General features: G+C 37.5%; 1 protein-coding gene and 1 long non-coding RNA gene across 2 annotated transcripts in view; both read left to right on the forward strand.

Moving 5' to 3' along the window:
• SPATS2L (spermatogenesis associated serine rich 2 like) overlaps window positions 1-20,101 on the forward strand; it is a 143,937-nt gene that overhangs the window by 74,210 nt on the left and 49,626 nt on the right. Inside the window, exon 4 of the mRNA XM_039844911.1 lies at window positions 17,866-17,974. Coding sequence (XP_039700845.1) covers window positions 17,866-17,974 — 109 coding nt within the window. The remainder of the gene's footprint in view (window positions 1-17,865; window positions 17,975-20,101) is intronic.
• On the forward strand, window positions 597-4,351 carry LOC120587512 (uncharacterized). Its single transcript, XR_005648989.1, has 2 exons — window positions 597-1,851; window positions 4,130-4,351. It is a non-coding gene; the product is annotated as an uncharacterized LOC120587512 (long non-coding RNA).

Consider the following 20,101-nt stretch of genomic DNA (forward strand, 5'->3'; position numbering starts at 1 on the left):
CTTTTTTTGTTTGTTTTTTTGTTTGTTTCTGTGTTTTAAATATCTTTTAAATCTTAAAATATCTTTTTATCTCCTATGCTTTCAGCATACAGACTTTACTCCTTGTATTGTGATTGTTAGTTGTCTGTGTCCTCGTGTAAGACTCTGTGCTTCTTAGGGGCAGGGACTGGGCCTTCACATAGTTGACCCCCACTTAGAATCAGATAAATGAATGGATAACAGATGAATGAACATGCCTGCTTGAATAGTTAAGTTCTTTAGAGACATTTCCTATTCACAATATTTTGCAAAATCTCAAGCCTTCTTGAAAACTGAAATATAGGTTAATGGAAATGTCATCTCATTTTAGTATTCTCTTTACTATTAAATAAAACAAGTTTTAAATTGCTTCTAAAAACAGAAACTAAGGTTACTTGGGGTAGTTCTGCAAAAAAGCATATTTATGAAATACTTATCAATGACAAATGGTCTCAGGTAGGTTTCACTATAACAAGTGATGTCTTTTGGTGAGTAACCAGTCATATTCTGCTAGACCAAAAAAAAAAAAATCGAAGGAAGGAAAGAAGGGAGAGGGAGAGGAGGGGAGGGGGAGAGAGAGAGAGAGAGAGAGAGAGGAGAGAGAGAGAGAGAGAGAGAGAAAGAGATCCTCATATCTTATTTTGTTAAGGAGAAATACCAGAACAAAATCCTTGGGCTAATAAGGGATCTTATATTTAGGGCATACTCACTTTTTACAGCTTTTTTCTAAATGACATATTTTTGAAGAAATTCAATACTAGAAAATCATAGATGAGTTAAGGATAGAACTTAGTAATGACTATTACATTATTTCTTATGTGAAACACTAGGATACCAAGCTAAATTGATTTATAAAATTTTCGATTTAATTCTCAAGTAATAAGAAAGGGTTATTAGAACTGGCATAGACAAAATAAAATTTTTAATTAGAAATTTTCATACATTATTATAAATTAGTTTAAATAGAAAGCAATTTAGCAAAAAAAAAAATTGGTGGTGGAAAGTAAAGAGGATCCTGTGTGTAAAATGGAGTTAATATTTCTGAGTGTCCAGCTATGGGCCGATAACGAATTCCAACTAATAACCAATCCCTAAAGCAACTTAGAGAACCCAGGACACTTGGGAAGTGAGATTCGGGGAAGTAAGGTCACGGAAAACATGGAGTTTGGAGACAGAGGCAGAGATTATTAGCTCTCCTATTACTAGTCGAGCAGCCTAGAGCAAGTCACTTAACTTTTCTGGGCCTCAGTTTTCTAGTCTGTAGCTTGGATATGATAATAACACCTACTGAAAATCATCAAATACATCAATAAATGTGGAGCTGCTTTATGAGCCCTTAATCATATAAGCTATGAAGGATCTGGGGAGCTCATCTGTTTGTTTTACAATTTGAAAAAAATGGAAAAGGAGCTCTAGTTAACATAAAATATAAATTGACGTAGAACTGAGATTAGAAAGTAAACAAAATAAAAAGCCCAGTGAGAAAAAGTACATAAAACTGGACTTGACTTTTTCAAACTTTGATAACTATTGCTGAGTCTCACAAAAAATAAGTGAGACTAGAATATATGATGCTATGGAATTGAGAAATAGCTTAGTCTATAATATCTTTGCTGAGCTGTACCACTAACTGTGAATAACTTGTAGAGCTGTTAACATAATAGAGGTAAGTTGGGTTGTAAAGAATAATTGTATAGAGTCATTAAAATAATGGAGGAGGAATAGGAAAAGGGATAAGAGCCTCTTGTCTACAGCGAGAACAGAAACAGGTCATCTCAACATTTCTGCCGATGACTGAGAGAGACTTTGTGTCCTAGAGTCTATCCATGACAGGTGAGCAGATGTCCCATTTTATTGTTATTCTTTTCCTATATTTACGTTGATCTGTGTTGTAAAGACTCGAAATATAGTCCGAGTCTTTACATGGGGGAAATTTGGTCAGAAAAAAACAAGCATTTGATTAAAGAGATTTTAGCAGGATCAGAGAAAGTACAGAAGAAACCCATTATCGTACATCTTTAAAATACTAACTCCATTTAATAGAGAGCTCATTTCATGGAACTTGAGACAAGTTTTAATAATATGCAGTTGTTTTAAAAGACCAAACCATGCAAGTTTGGGGGCACATGTAATTTCATAAGTTTTTAGGAGTGTTTAAGTCAATTTAGCCCAATCCTTGGATTCAAACAGCAAGAACACAACCACATACACACAGCTTTCAGGTTTCACTACTGGCGGGTTTTTGTCATTATTTTCTCGTAGGAAAGGGTCATTAAATTGCCCTTTCAAAGAAAGGAGAGACACTTACAGTAGTTATTGCCTAATGCTTATGTACAGAACTGCTGTTATTGTTGCTTGGCAACTAGAAGAGATTTGACAAGGAGTCTAAAGGAATTGAATGAGTAAAAGGAAATGTCAGCATCAGTTTCAGGGGTAAGAAGAAATTTACTATTGCAGGATTAGCATCACATTGCTTTTTCCAAGCGAGATGATTAGAATTCACAGTGTTTCTGTTCTGCTGCTCCTGCCCTGCTCTCCTTCCAGCCTTTCATTATAGCTTCTTTTGCCCTGTGGCCGAGAGATATGTATAAGATAGATGGTTAATGCCAAAGAATACAAGAGCACATCAAAAATTAAAACCTTTGGCAGCAGAAAAAAAGTTGCCTCTGTTGGCAATCCCTTAGAATTTATGGATATTTTACCAATATTCTAGTTATTTCTCACAATGATCCTTCATATTAAACTATCTAATTTTTACAGATTAAAAAAAAATGACAAGATTGCAGTGGTCTCTTCTCTTCTGACCTTGAGCACTAAAAATCTATCCATATAGATTAAGTAGATGATAGCTGATAGATAGATAGATAGATAGATAGATAGATAGATAGATAGATAGACTGATTCAGCACTTAAAAATATACCACTTATATTATTATTAAAACCACTTTTTCTCTGTGATTTCACAACTTGATTACAAGTTTCTTATAAGCACAAATGGACTTTAAATTTATTTGTGTGCTTAATAGTTTCTGTAATAGTTATATAGAATTTATGTCTTCAAATATTTGTTAATCAATATTTAGTTAAATAATTGAGCCAAGATTTTATCATGATGATTCCCAGCTACTCAGAAGAAGAGAGGAGGAAGTGGAGCACCCCTTCCTGGTTTGGGACAAGCATTAGAATGTCAGTGGGGAAAAGACAGGAGTAATTAGGAAAAGCATATTTGTGTTCCTTTGAGTCCTCCAAGAAGCAGATGCCAAGATGGGATTAGATAAGCAAGAGGGGTTTTTTTGTTGTTTTTTGTTTTGTTTTGTTTTGTTTTGTTTTTTGGTGAGGGGGAGGATGATGAGAGCTTATAAAAGAAAAAACAAGAGAAAGGAAATATGAGCAGGCAGGGAAACTTTACAAACTTCCATGTGGGTCTGACATCTTTGAAAGAAGAGGGAGAAGAAAGGAAAATTGGGTAGGCAGCCTCAACTTGCAGTGCTGTTCTAAGAAAGTTTCTGCAGGCTGATGGGGAGTCCTTGAGCAGAAACTGCCTGCTGGGGGACTCCAGTTTCTCCAGAAATGAGCTTTCACTAGTGCTCCACCACTTCACTTGTTGATTGGAATCATCCTGGGGGGAGTGTGGCATGAAAGGATCCAGAAGGGTAGCGGTTGGGCTGTCAGTCAACTATACTTCCCGCAGTGGGAGATTTCCGTAGGCCCCCACAATATTTGAGAGTATAACAAAATGTTATATGTAAAAAGGAAATTGAAATACCTATTTTGGAATTCAATCTTCTAAAAGCATGAGATTTATATGTTTATTGAAGAAAATCAATAAAAACTTCAAGAACGACTTTGCTAAAGTAATTAGTTAATTATAATACAAACTGTATAATTTTCCTTCCCTTAGTAAGCTGAGCCATGCTGCCACTAGCGTAGGGAGTCTTCTCAACTTCTAGGGCAAACGATGATTTAGTAGCCTTATTTTCTCTTCAAAGTATACTCTATTTCTAATGATGTTTAAGGAAACAAGAGACTTGTTAATTCTCTTGAAAAACTATGTGTCCTTCGATACATTGTGTAACCTCTCTGAGCTTCAGTTTTCTTATCTGCCAAGTAGGGGAATTCACATGGAGGATCTCCGAAACCCTTTCCAACCCTGACACCGGATGAATCTGTGATCTTTTCCCTCTCATAGGGGCCATGCAAGACCGAAAAGGGGTCACGTATCAGAGAATCTGGGACACCCTTAGTCCTGATACAAAGCAGCTGCCTCAGTTTGAATGTAGTACATAACATCTCTGTACTCAGTTTCTTGTAAAAATAAAGGAATTAAACCATCTCTAAGGCCCCTTTATCGTTCGCTGGTACGGCATTTCTGTTGCTCCCCTGTCTCTGGACCCTTCACAACTGTGCTTCTCAATCCTTGAAGATAATTATCAATAAAAATGTATTGAAATGGTTACTGGGGATCATTTACATAAAGTTAACATTTGTCTTCTATTTGTGGTAAGAACATTAACATGAGGTTTACTCTCTTTAAGTGTACAATACAGTATTAATTACAGGCACAGTGTTGTACAGCGGATCTCTAAAAATCATCTTGTATAACTGAAACTTTATATCCGTTGAACAGCAACCCCCGTCTTCCTCCCCCAGTCCTCGGCAACCACTATTCTTGCTCTCTGCTTCTATGAGTTTGACTGTTTTAAATGCCTCATATAAGTGGAAGCATGTAGTATTTTGCCCTCTGACTGGCTTATTTCACTTAACGCTGTGTCCTCAAGATTCATCCATGTTAAGACATATGACAGTATTTCCTTCCTAAGGCCGAATAATATTCCATTGTACGTGTACACCACATTTTCTTTATCTGCTCATCCAATAATGGACATTTGTTAATGTTTTTTTTATTGACTCAAACTGTAATTTTAGTTATTTAACTAAGACTGTACAACTAGCTTTAACTCTTTTTACTGCCTTTAGAGAAAAAGCAAACGAATAAACTAATAAAATCATTGAGAGACAAGATCTGGTCAGATGATAATTTTTACTGTTGTTTAAACCAGCATACCTTTTTTTAATTGGTCAAACCCATTAAAATTAAAAAAAAAAATGATATGTGGGTGAACAAACACAGTTCCCCCAAAGAGAGAATGTGTTCCTGGTTTCCACGGTGTTCAGATAGTCTCCTTCCTTCATGCCACAGTGAAGAAATATCCAAGATTGGTATAATTTAGAGATTAACTTAACTCCTTTATTCTGGTATTGACTAAAGGGTAATTAACTCCTTTATTCTGGTATTGATTAAAGGGTATTAGTGACTTACACTTTTATGGTACTCTTTATCTGCAAATTCTGTGAATGAGTGAGAAAAAAAATCCACAGGGAGAGTGGATGTCAATTATTACCCACCCATCCCCCCACCCCCTGCCAAGTGGAGACCTTAACTTCCAAAGAAAGGAGGAAAGATTTTGACTGAATAATCTAAGTTAGAAGCAGAAGATAAATTAAAACTATCTTACTTCTCTATTCTGATTAAAATACCAAAAACAAAATGTCTTATAAAAATAACATTGCCTTTTTTTTCTTCCCTAATAAATCCAAATATGGATTTCATCAGAGAAAGTATTTACCTAAATCCTAATACTATGTGGGTGTAATATGCTGGTTGCAAACAGATTTCCAATGGCCTCAGGGGCTCACCCTGCCCTAAATTATGTGCACATCTAACTTGTCGTTCTGGGAAAATATGAGGAAAAATCAAATACAATTATAGACAACATGGAGGTATACACTGAATACATGCTAGTTCAATGCATGCAATGAAATGTGTATTAAGCCCTTTGCTTGTCTCAACAGAGATTACAGGGTCAACTGCTACTAAGAGCAACCATTTGAGATAGGTGGGTGGGTGGGTAGATGATAGATAGATAGATAGATAGATAGATAGATAGATAGATAGATAGAAATATCTATATAGTTATCTAGATATAGATATATATATATACACACATATATCCCGCAAGTGTTAAAATAAAAGTGAGAATTCTGATATGAAAAATTTATCATGGACTAAATTATAAGATTTAAGATACTTTGTTTATCTGACTTTAATTTTACTATTTTTTAGATAGGAGAAAAGTCCACTTGAGAATGTATCTGTTGCTCTACAAGTCAAGTTTTTAGGAATCAAATTATATCATTTTTTTAAGCTCTCAGTTTTCATTTAGTATTATAACTGTTAAATTATTATTTTCCTCAAATGTTCAGTGACTTGACAAAATACAGACCCAGAACTGATGGAAAGAAATCTAGATTATTGTTATTTTTAACTCTTTGAGGCAAATTTTATTCTCCAGGGACCACAACAATATCTCCCGTATTAAGAGGGTGGGGTCTGTGCCTCTCCCCTTTAACTGGGTAGCCTTTTGGAACTGATTTGATCAGGATAGCAGGAAGAGGGGTGACACTATGTGACTTCCAAAGCTAGATGATTCAGCTTCTGCCTCACTGGTTGGGATATTTATGCTGGAGCTCTGGACTGCCATGTAAACAATCTGAATGTTCTAAGGCCACCATGCTATAAGGAAGCCCAGACTAGTCCGTAAGGAGAGATCACATGGAAAAGACCTGAGACTCCATGAAGAGAAAAAGATGCCCAACCAGACCCTAGCCGTACCAGCATCCTTCTCCCCGACTATACCAGCTCCTCCATCTGTTTCTATGAGAGACCCCAAGGCAGACCCACTCAGCAAATTCTTTCCGAATTCCTGACCCACCAAAACGTTGAAAAATAACAGATTGATTGTTGTTTTAAGCCACAGTGTTGGGGTGACTCATTATGCAGCAGTAGAGAACTGGAATACCCTTTCAAAAAGTAAAACTGTTTCAACCTAGAACTGATATTTTTGAAATGATGCACAAAAAATGGAAAGATGTGGATGAGTAGATAGTTCATGCAGGTAAATTAGTTGATAGGTGAGTGGTTATAACTAAAAAGTGGTCTGTTCTATGCCACCTTGTTTCTTTTTTCTTTTTCTTTTTTTTTTTCATACTGTCCTTTACTTTTCTGTGACTTCCCTTTTCTCTCTCACTCATGGTTCTCAATTCTGGATGGACATTAGAAGCACTAGAAAAACTTAAAAAAAATAATCACTGTCCAGACCCAGATTTAATTGTTCAAGGTGGGACTCAGCTCTAGGTATATTTTTAAAACTCGCCAGGTGATTCCATTTCGCTGCCAGGGCTGAGAACCACTGTTGAATGCTGACAGTGCCTAAATCTGTATCCCTTCCTTAGAGCTAGCTGCAGATTGAGAGATTCAGCTGCTTTCTAAGTATCTGGACGTTGATGCCTCCCAGGCCTTCATGCATGTGCTTCTCCACCAGGACTCCTTTTCTCAGGAAATGGCACCACTATCCACGTAAACAAACACTCCAGCCAGAAACCTGGATGTCATCCAGATTCCCTGCCTTCCGCATTCCTTGCATCTAGTTAAACACAAACGAATCCCTTCCTCCCCAGTAATTTGTGAGTCATTTTCTACTCTGCCCCATCTCGGTCCACTTTTCTCCCCTTGATACTGCTTTAGAATCCTAACTAGCATCCATTTGATCCCTTCTAACTCATCCACATAGAAACCACAATGACCTTCTTAAATACGCAAATCACATTCTTTCTCTGAGTAAAACCTTTCAATGGCTTGCCCTTAGAATAAGGCTCAAAATTATAAGATGGTTTGCAGGGCCTTGCACACGTATGCCCCATGCCTTTTTGATCCAAATTCATTTAAAATATCCTTCCTAGTAACATTTAATGCTCCAACAAGCCTGAAGCTTTCATTCCTTTGGAAGTGCTTCTAGACCCTCAGTCCTGTCCTTTAGTAGATGTTGTGTACTCTTCCTGGGATCTCCATCTCTTCTCCCCTTCCCCTCTCCTGTCTTAGTCGTACTCATCCCTCATCCTCAGTTTAAATGAACATCAATTCTTAGAGTGGGCTTCCCTGACTCTAGATTAAGATAGGTCCCCTGTTATGACACCCAAAGCATCTCTACGTCCTTTCTATAACGCTCATCAAACATCTGTCTTTCTAGACTACCAACTCCAAAGCAGGTCAACGGTTGTATGTCACTGCCTACAGCTCAGCTTCTAGAATAGTCTGTATATTGTGACTGACCGAATGAATGAGTAAACAAATGAACATGGATTAAAAGATCAATATGAACTCTGAGAGAAGTTTTCATGGCAATATTCTGGCCTCTGTACTTGGCTCTGGCCCATCCAAAATTCAAATCAGCAATTTGGACAAGATATAGAAGATGTCAACGGATTTTTAAAATGACACAAAATTGGAAGGAATGACTAATGTATTCCCTGTTTTGGGTGGCAAAAAAGCAAGATTCTGAAAGATAACAGCTAGCTGGAGCGATGGGTCAGAATTTACAGATCGAAATTTAACAAAGATGGATGCAAAATCCTACCCTCACATTCTAGTCACTACACAAGTATAAGACAGGAGATACTTGTCACAGAAGTAATTCAGGGTGTGTTCGTAGCAGAATAAGCTCCTTTTGAGGCAATAATTGATGTATCTCCTAAAAGTGCTAATGCTATCTTTGATTCCTTTAATGGATATAAAGTGTCCAACCAAGACAGGCAGGTCCCACCATCTCTGCAACAATGTGCTTTATTTACAGGACCACATTTCAACAGGATACACTCAGAGGAGCTTGCCCAGGGTGGTAAAATCTTGAGAAACAAAACTTACGAAAACATTTACTACATGACACATGGAATTCTGGGGAATACTTTATTTCCTTGAAAAAAGTGAAAGGCTGGTTTTTAGAAAACAAGAGTATACTTACACAACAGACAGCAGAACTAGGACCAAGGATTGGCAATATCCAACATTCCCTTTCTGGCCACATCCTTCTTGTTACCCACCCCTCTCATCCTCTCCATCTCTTTAACATCTGCTCTTTGTTCTCCACTGGAGCTCTCATCCCTTAGCCTCTCCCTAGTCTTCCATCTTCACAGATGCTTTGATCGGCTACCTTAATGATTCTCAGCCCCCATATCCCTGAGCCCAAGGATCTACTACTATGTTTCTTATGGTTTTAACCTTGGATCATTCCTTTTCTCTGCTCCTGCTTGCAGCTTATTGAGACTCTCTAGGGAAGGCCATGCCAGTCGGCTCCATGACAGCTCTGTGTTATCCGGCATCAGAGGGCGTTCAGTCCTGCTCAGCATCCTTTCATTCATCTAGGCCGTTTACTGTCACATTCCCGAAAAGGAGCTCTAAACTTTTTCCACTTTTTTAGCCCTAAGCAAATTCTAAAACTCTCACACAGAGGAAATAGTTTCCTTAAATTTTACTCTTCACAATCTCAAGTTTTTATTTGCACTTCACTCTTTCTTTTTCTCCTTTTCTCCTTTCTCAGAATTGCAAGAATAAGAGAACTATCTCCCCTCCTTTCTAAAGCTTGCTTTTCCACGTGGATTGTGATACCTTTTATTTCCCCCCCATTTCCCCTGGGACTTTGTTTCATAACTTATCTTCTGTCTTTCCTCTCTTCAAATTCTTTCTTGTTGCCGGCCTCTTCTCTCAGTTAGTGAACATGCTCACATACTTCGGGGAGATTCATTGTGCAGTGATTGTTTTAAGATAATTTGCAGAGAGGAGAAACCAAGCCAGGGATTCCAGTTAGTAAGCTTTTTCCAGAGTCCAGGTGAAAAGCAAAGGGAACCTGTCGTAAAAGACAGAATGGTGAACAGGTTTTTCAGTGGGGATTTTGATGGCAGAATGACTCGTGAGATAGTTGTTATTTATGACTTTGCCTTTTTTTCCTACTGTTTCATCAGCTCCTTGGGGACAAAGACTGTCAGATTTATCTCACTTTCCCTCACAAAATCTGGCTTGAATGAATGAACAGTTAGAATTCTCTCAAAATATGCACATATGGGGAGAGAGCTGCCCTCTGAGAAGATAGTTGATGGGAAAGGGAACGACATCTCCATATTAGGAGGAAGACAGTAGACCTTTGTCCCTCAAAGTATGGTCCACTCTATTAGTTTCCCATTGATGTAACAAATTGCCACAAACGTAGTGCCTTCAAACATCGCAAATTTATTCTCTTAGAGTTCTGGAGTTCAGATGTCACTGGGTCTTAATGGGCTAAAATCTAGGTGTCAGTAAGGCAGTATTCCTTACTGGAGGCTCTAGGGGAGAATTAGCTTTTTGCCTTTTCCATCTTCTAGAAGCTGCCTGCATTCCTTGGCTCATGGTACCCTTTCATCTTCAAACCCAGCAATGGCTTGTCAAGTCTTTCTCACATTGCATCACGCTGACACTGACTCTCTTCTTCCTCCTTCTATTTATAAGGACCCTTGTGATTACATTGGTCCCAGTGAGATAACACAGAAAAATCTCCCCATCTCAAGGTCAGCTGATTAACTACCTTAATTCTATCTGTAAAATTAATTTACCATGTAACCTTACATGTTCACAAGTTCTGGGAGATTAGGGCATGGATGTCTTTTGGGGACCATTATTTTGCCTGCCACATCCTTGGATAAATAAGATCTACATTGCCTGAGAGCCTGGTAGAGGTGCAGACTCTTGGGCTCCACCCCAAGCTTCTGAATCAGAATCTGCATTCTATTCAGGTCCCCAGGTGATTTGAATTTTCTTTAAAGTCTGAAAAACCACAACTACACTATCTCTAAGTCCTACTTTAAACTCTCCACAATTCTGTGAAAAACGTGTTTTTTTCTCCACCTTCAAATTTTCATTATTCCTTCTAATCCTGGTTTCCTGCCAAAAAAAAAAAAAAGTTAATTTTGATTTGTACCCCTGGTGTTAATTCCTAAAAAGTCAGCCAAGTAGAACATGACAGTACCTCATGCATATTTTTTTACTGGCAGAAAGTAGATGCTAGGAAAGGCAATTAAATTATAGAATTATCCATGATGCAAAGGTACTGGTCTGCAAAGAGTATTTTCTTCCCCAAGAAGATTCACAGGAGAACTGCCTTCATTACTGTGAAGATAATATTAGTGGCCCAGCAAGTGAAGCAAAACATACACAGATGAGCTGTTTTTAAGGCATCTCAGAACAGCTCAGCCTTTGAGAAGTGTGACCAAAGCTGATTATAAAATTCCTTTCAAAGTTGCAGGAAGGCACACCCATAAATAACTCTGGTTCTGACTGGTGCAAAAAGGAGGTTGCTAGCTGTTTGATCGCTCTCCTTATTGTAGGGGATAAGATTACAATACCTCACCTCCAAGACTGCAAGCTCCTCAAGGCTAAGACCAGCCATGCGCATGCAGTGCCTGGGACCTAGGAGGTACGCCATACATTTGGGGTTTCAATAATTTTTAGTATTGTGTAATATTTTATACTGACTTACAGAGATGCACTGAAAAAAAAAAAGATAAATAAAACTGGGAAATTTCAGTGACCATCTAATTAGATTCTCTGCTTCCTTTTGTTCAATCAGTCATTCATTCATTTATTCAACATTTATGAATTATCTAGCGAATGCTAGCCATTGTTCCATGATAGGAACATATGATCGCTGTCACTCAGGAGTTCACATCCCAGTGGGGCAAATAGACGCATAAGTAAATAATTGTAGCAACATGAGTTCAAGGGCCTCTCTTCTCCTTTCTGTCATTCACATGCTAATTGGATTTGTCTTTAAAATTGTCCATTTCTCCAATTGGACTAATTATTTGGCTTTATTATTTTTGTTTTCAGCCCTAGCTACTAATGTTGCCTGTAGGCACTTGCTACTCGTTCTAGAAAATGAAACTCCCTCAAACTAGTTCAAGTAAAAAAGAGGTTATTATAAAGTTCTGGGAGGGTCTCATGGGACTTCAGGAAAAGTTGAAGAAGCAGGAAAGGCAGAGAGCGAAGCAGCTCCAAAATGCCTCTGTTTTCTTCCTATGTGATGAGTAGTCTATGCTGCCACGGCAGAGAATCCGATTGGTCCACTTTGTCTTTTCAGGCCCCTTCCTGACCACTGTGATCATTGTCATTATATTCCGATTGCTTCCTTCGCATCAGTCACTCATGGAGCTGCAATTCTATGTATTTTTTAATTTACATGTTTACACCTATTTTCCTCTCTTGGTTTGGTAGTGATCATATCTATTTTGTTGCTACTATATCCAGCCACTCGTACAGTGCCTGATCATAGAAGGCATTTAGTGGATAAATAAATGAAAGAATGAGAGGGAGAGAAAAAACACGTGTCATTAGTGACCCTAGAGATGGGCTTCCTTCTGGTCCTTCCTAGTCAGCTTGCAGGAGCGGGGAGGTCGAGGAGAGCCCTGGGCCCACTGGCTGCGAGGCTGCGGAGGAAGGTTCTTAGGAAAAGAGATATACAGGGCATTCTCCCTCGAACAAGTCTTGGCCAACATTCTAGCCACATGTTCTTTCAATCGTCAATCTTTACACCTAGCGAAAACTTTCTTTAGTGGCCCATCGTAAATGCTCCCACTCTTCTTTTTAAAATTTATTGAGCAGCTAATGTATGCCAAATTCTACATCAGACACTTTACATTGCATCATCTCTTTTCATTTTTGCAGAGATTCCAACAGATAATATCCTCATTTTATAGCTACAGAACCAAGTTTCAACTATTTAAGCAACTCATCCAAGGTCTAGCACAGAGCTAGCACGTCGCATAGCCACGATTAGAACAAAAGTGTATTTAATCTCAAAGTTCCTTCCATGACATTTGCCTATCTCCTCTATAAAGTATTCTCCCCTCCTCATGCAAACTTAACTGCTCCTTTCTATGTAGTACCATAATGCCTTATTCTTAAAGACAGCGCAGCGTTATTACACACTTTTGGGTACAGTTGGTTCTGGCTCCAGTGCTACACTGTCCCTCTTAGGGGAGGAAGTGTACATGGTTCCCCTTTATGTCTTTGGTGCCTGTCACTTAATAGGAGCTCAACCAGTATCTGTCTGCTGGGCCAAGCTTTGCAAGGATAGGTAGTTACTACGCCCTTTGATAGTTTTAAAATTCCACAAAATAACATACCTTATCATAAAGAAAGTAAAGTTATCCAGTCTTATAAATACTTTTTCCATCTTTGTCATTGAATTTAAGGAACATACGTGTACTCTCGCAACCATAAAATGTTTAGGTCACATCAACTGAGACTCACCCCGTTATTGTAGATGGTAAATGCAGAGTGGTTATTGTCCAAACACGCTGATTGGATACTCCTTTGACTCAAAACAGGAGCCTGGTATACCTATAAAGCAACATTCTCTCATTCAACAAATAGTTATTAAATACCTACTACATGCGCATTATTAGTCACTTGGGATAGGCATAGTGATTATGCAAAAAGGCCGAAAGAAGCATTCTGTCCTTATGTTGCTTATCATCTAGTAGATACAGCATGTACATAAACACCTAGGATATAAAGTGGAAGGTGCTAAGTGTTAAGAGACACCTGCTAAGGGTTATGGGAATTGAAAGGAGGCAGGGATGACTTCTGGCAGGGATGGTCAAAGACTTCATGGAACACATGGCATTTAAGCTGGAATATATGATTCGGACAAGCAGACACATCTCAGGTCAAAGGCAAAACACACAGAGGTGAGGGTGGGAGCCTTGAGGGGCCATCACTGGGCTTGTGCACATCCGTAAAGAGCAGAGCAAGAGAAGCGTTTGGAAAAGCAGGTCGAAGCCCAATTGCTGATGCCTTCGAATTCCAGGTTGTAGAGATTTAACTTTATTCTTAAGGAAGGCAGTAATATGGTCATCATCATACTTTAGGAAGAGCAGCCTGACAGCGGCCTCGGAATGAATTTGCAAGAGAGAGACTGGAAGCAGAGAGAGCAGTTATTTTATGTTTATTTGATAATACTGGGTCTTTACTGATCACACGGCTGTGTAGGTGGACTGAAAACTTTGGTCAGAACTATTTTTGAAACTCAGACATAGTCTAAATGACTCATCAGTAAGCCAAGAAGAATTTCTAAAGAGTCATCATCACAGGCTTAAAAAATGCACAGTGTAAATGAGGAAATCTGCTAATAGCTCTTAAACCAAACAACTCAGGTATTGAGGAGGTAGGTTAATGTAGGAAGCCGAAATGAAACAGCTTGTTAAAGCCACATTGCCTCCCTGCTTAGTGTGGGCGAAATGCCAGCAGGGCGGGCCTAAGGCAGAACGAGGCAAAACCTGCCGAGCCAGATAGAAAGCCCCAGAGAGAAAAGGGAAGGGAATAGTAAAATGCTGAAGGTTAAATAAAAACAACTTTTGAGGTGGAAAAGGCAGATTTCTCAATAGCAAACTGAATTCGCCAAACCACATTTAAATTAGAAGAGCAAAACGGGGGAATGTGATTTGGGAAAGGTAAAGCAGTTGCTAAATGAACTGCTAACTAGCGGTCTGATTGTCACCCAACAGCTTGCACCGCCGCCTGGGCCCTCCTGGACCACTCTGTTTATGGCATGAGAACCCTTGGGGATGCAGTCAAGTGCAGCTTCAAACAGTGGGCTTCGGTGTGAAGCCACAACAGCAGGCACATCAGCTTGGGCTGTGGCAGTGAAGTAAAGGCTGTGTATCTTAAGCAGTGCCAAAAACAGCCTCTGCAAAACAGCCACTGCAGGCATGAAGTTTATGAGTTCCCCATATGCAAACTACCATTAGTCACGCATTGATTGATCCATTCCTCCAGGAGCTTCATTTCCAAATGCAAAGGCAGCCTTTCAGCACAACCTCGCTATGCCACTGCCTTTGTCATCCTTTCTTTATATTTAAAACTACTTCATAATGAGCTCTCTTTGAGATTTAAATGCTTAGACCTCATGATTCTAATGAATCATAAATAGTGACACTGAGGCTCTCGTATTTCTTTTCTAATTTTTTTAGTTTTCTGTATTTTTATGCACACATATGAGTGCACATGATTTCTCCATCTTTCTCAAAGACATTTTCATAGGAAAATAAATGTAGCGAATATAAATAAAAAGGTGGAGAAACAATACTACTCTCTTCAAAATAGCTAAGGCCAGTGATTAAAGCAGAAACAGAGGTTAGTCCAGAAATTCACTATAATTCAACATTACTATGGAATATCTAAGAATAGGCAGAAATTATTTTTTCCTCTTTTATCTCATTTTTTTAAACTTGATATTCCTTTCTTCCTCTGGGAATTGTATGCAATATTCATAGTTAGATTTGATATCAGAACTTGATTATTGACAATTTTCTAAGGGTACATTCAGAGCTAGAGTAGATGTTTACTATATTAGACTGTGGTTGTATTTTTTTTTTTTTTTTTTTTACTTGAGGGATAATCAAGAGTAGTATAAATGTCTAAAAAAGAAGTGTCTCTGTAAGCCATGTTTTGTACTATGTTTTGCCTTAGTATAATAAAATATATTTTGCAAGGGAGAGACTAGAAACAGGTAGAACAGTTAGTTTATCTTTATTCAATAAATCTGGGTCTTTACTGATCACACAGCTGTGCAAGTGGATTGAAAACTCTGGTCTAATGTAACTGTAGTTGACCCTTAAACAACACGGGGGTTAGGGGTCTTCATCCCCCACACAGTCAAAAATTCATGTATAACTTTAACTTCCCAAAAACTTAACTGCTAATAACCTACTTTTGATCAGAAGCCTTACTGATAACATAAAGTGTTAACACATATTTTGTATGTTATATGTATTATGTTCTGTATTCTTACAATAAAGTAAGCTAAAGAAAGGAAATGTTATTAAGAAAATCATATAGAAAACACATTTACAGTAATTATTGAAAAAAAACCCACATATAGGTGGACCTGTGCAGTTCAAACCCGTGTTGTTCAAGACTCAGCTGTATAATGTTGTTAACTAAATTAATAACTAAGCATTATATTATTTAGAAGGACATGGCTGAGGTGGTAATATAAGATATCTTATATACTAACCAACCGCAGTGCCTTGAATGCTAGCATTTTATTTAAAGAACTACATTAGAAGGATAACATGTAATGTTTAAACATAACTCCAATGCACTGATAACTATAAGGCCATTGTATTTATTGTTGGACACACACTGTTAACGACTTTCCTGGATTGGATGCAGGGGAGATATTGGTCAAAGGGTGCAAACTTACAGTTATAAGATTAACAAGTTCTAGGGATCTAATTTACAGCATGGCAATTGTAGGTAATAATGCTGTATTATGTACTTGAAAGTTGTTGAGAGTCAATCTTAAAAGTTCTTACCACAAAAATGAAGTGGTAATTATGCGATGGGATGGAGATGTTAGTTAATGCTATGGTAGCAATCATTCTACAATATATAAGTGTATCAGATCCACACCTTAACTTATACAATGCTATGTAGATATAAGTATAGAGCTTTCTTCCTAGCACAATCAATGAATAAGAAAAGACAATTTAACCAAAGGATGGTCGAGTGACGTTCACAAGACTTAAGTCCTTTGCACAGCCTTCGAGGCCCTGCATGACCAGGTCCCTGGCCACCTCTGACCTCATTCTTACACTCTAGAAGCCTCACCCTCTATCTCCCTCCTTACTCAGCTTCAGCCACTCCCTCCTCATCTGTGCCTTGCTCCTCATTCATGCAGTTTCTTCTGCCTAAATGCCTTTCCCTTTACCTCCCATTCATGTCTTCTCACTAATCTAAATACTCTTATACACAGATCTACATGGAGAAGGCTGCCTATTTTCTAACATAATTAGGAAATAGGCTATTAATTAAATGTTCTAGTCAATAGAGTCACATTGCACATATTATACTCATATATCCATATGCTATGAATCTGATTACAATAAGCTGCATGTAACTCAATCTCAACTGGTCATCATTCACCATTGATGTAAACATGTAAAGATTGTGCAGTGCTTTCGTGATCATCACTATGGATGCCACTTAACCTTTGCACCATGTAGTACTCTAGTATTTGTCAGTAACAACTATAGTAATCCCCTTGATAGAAAGCTCAGTGAGCCAGATTTTGCTAAAGTAGATAGAGCATCCTGTAGTAATTACAAGTGTTGTGAGATAAAGATCGATTCTTTCTGTTATGCCAGAATAAAGAATACAATGCTAAATTTGACTACAAAATACATATAGATCATTGAAAATTGAATATCAGCCTACTCTATTGAGATCCTTAGCTCTCATACATGTATTTACTCTTACTATGTTTTAAATGTTTGGTTTTCAGAAAATGTGTTTGGGAGCTTTTCTTTTTTTTTTTTTTTTTTTTTTTTTTTTTTTTTTTTTTTTTTTTTTTGTATTTTGGCTAAGACTGCCATTTCAAAACTACAATGTCCCACATTTTTATATCTCTATAAACATTAATGGAGTTTCACAACACACTTGCGTGAACCTCGAGATGACTGTTTCCACCGTACAGATAAGAGAAGCTGAGGCATGAGGCTATTTCTGCATGTTTTCCAAAGATACCCACCTCACTTCCCACACCCCACCCCTGCACTGAGCCAGTGGAAAGGAGAGCCTGAGACAGAAAACATCTGTGTCCTCACTGAAAACACATCTTGTATGCATTTGGAATCTTGGGGGAGGGTAGATAGCTAAACCAGAGTTGCCTTTTCACACTTGCAATTAAAGTCCTAACAAGGGGATCTTTGTAGAAATGTGTACATAATAAAGAGGGCATCAAGGTGATTACAAGGATGAATTTACACTGGTCTGAAATGCCTCGAGTGTGTTTGAAGGCAAGAAGATAGACTAGTTGGCTTTTCAAGGCCTTTCTAACAGTTATAACTATCCACTGAGAAGTTCATGAATGAAAAGTATTTAAAGTGTTTACCTTTCATTTTCTTTCTTTTTCTTTACAGATCTATGCAGTTCGATCAGTTGTTCCCAACAAAAGCAATAATGAAATAGTCCTGGTGCTACAGCAGTTTGATTTCAATGTAGATAAAGCAGTGCAAGCCTTCGTGGATGGTATGTATACACGTCCCCTGAACTCGAAGATGTTAGGTCTAAATATTCCATGTATTCTGTGTGTTTTCCTTTAAATGCATTGAATACCAGTTAGTTACTAATACTTTGATTCTAACAAAAATATTTTAGGTTTTAAAAACATATACAAACACAATAGGAACAAAAGTTAAAGTTTTTTTTGTTTTTTTTTTTTGTTTGTTTTTGGATCATTAGAAAAAAGGCTGTAGATAGTTTCTAAAGAATGCTACCAGTTTCATTGTCTACCAGTCATTCCAATTTGTTATTAAACATGTCCTTTATTTGATGGTGACCTTGTGAATGGAGGATAACGTAGTTCATTCCTAATCTGGAAAGTCTTCTCATCAACTAGCATTATTCTACTTGGCTTTATGACTGGAATCCTTGAACTTAATGCTTTCGTAAACTGAGAAGACTGGTTTATTCTGTAGCATCCTTAGTTTGTGATTCCAAGTTTGCCTAATTAATCAGAACACCAGTTCCTCTTGTCTACTTCTTGAACCTTTTTGCTTTCTTAAAAAAAATTTTTTTTGGACAGCCCCTCTTCAATGACATTATAGAATCTCAAGTCTCAGGAATGTGTTTATCCTATACGTGTATAACTTACTGCTTTACATTTCCTGTAAATTGTGGGGAAATTCTCCTCTCCTAATCAAATTAAGCAAGTTCCATTTATGAACAAAGATCTCATACCTGTCCTAGATTAGCACATGTCTTCTATATTATGTCCTGTCTATATTTTGTAACAGTGGACTAACTAAACATAATCTGACAGATAAAGTCAAGGAAGACTTATCAGCATGTTTCTCAGTTATATCCTATTTATACTTTATTTGTTAAGGACGCTTTGATTTACTTATTTTCCTAGGAGTAGAATAACCTTCTCAAATTTCTATAAGTATAATTACATTTCAGGCAAGGTATTGGAACTAGGCAACATGCTCACATTCCGATGTCTGCAGCCAAATTTAGGGTCCTAATTGAATTAAAAAATGATTATCATTCAAAATGGACCTGCAGGCAGACCCATAGTGCATAGCTTTACTGTTTTTCCCCAATTCACGGACTAGCAGATTTAGAATCTTTAGTCATAAGAAGCAAATGGTAGAGAGTGCAGTATGAATTAGATTTTGCATCATCCAGTGCAATTTATCTCAAGAAAAAAAAATTGGAAATGCGCACATCCTGGCTCAGATAAACTCTTTTCAGGTTTCGCTTGCCAACATCACTCACATGGAAAAAAGCTTTAAAAGGAAAAAGGTTATTATCCTCATTCCTCCCCACCCTCGCTTGGATTGAGGCCCCCACAAAGTGACCCTGATGAAATGCACAGATGCTCAGTAACTGATACACTCTCATCAAATCCATTTATATTTAAATAGAGCACCTAGCTTATCCTTCTTGAAATTTTCACCTTGTCGATGCTGAGATCTCGTTAAAAAAAAAAAAAAAAAAAGTATATTGATCGCTGAGAAGCCTCATGTCATCTTGGTGGGGGACCAATCAGACAATTTGTTTAAAAACCACTAAAAATCAAAAATATTTGTTGGGAGTCACTTATGAGGCATATTAAAAGCACTATTTCCAAGTGGCTTAAAAAACTCCAAGCAGTTTCAGTGTAATTAAAATTTAATAATAACAGTTTCAAAATTCTCTGTAAACATGTGCATTCTTCAGAATTACTCTCTAAAATCTCATTTAAATTGAAAATGGAATTTATGTCAAAATATGAAAACTAAAGGAATAATCGAATATTACAATTGAAAGTAGGAGACAACGCACCTCCTTTCTCTGATTAAAAAAGAACAGTACTTAACATTTTTTTTTAATTTAATTTAATTTAGAAAACTGAAGTTTAGCTACAGGGAAGGACTACCCTAATGATTATTAACCATTGGCATGACTTACCAAGAAACCTAATGAAAGTGACTTCCTAAAGTTCTTCAAAAGAAAATACTGTGAAACATTAATTCTCTGGGCAAATCAGAGAAAAACCAGCCCAGTTAATAAAAAGTCTGAATTATATCTTACTTTTAAGTGCAGTCTTATTATTTCAAGTACGTGTAACTCAAAAAGTCTAAGAAGGGCATTAAATTGGAAACTTTGAAT

The sequence above is a fragment of the Pteropus medius genome, unplaced genomic scaffold (assembly GCF_902729225.1).
Source record: "Pteropus medius unplaced genomic scaffold, Ma_sr-lr_union100, whole genome shotgun sequence".
Lineage (NCBI taxonomy): Eukaryota > Metazoa > Chordata > Mammalia > Chiroptera > Pteropodidae > Pteropus > Pteropus medius.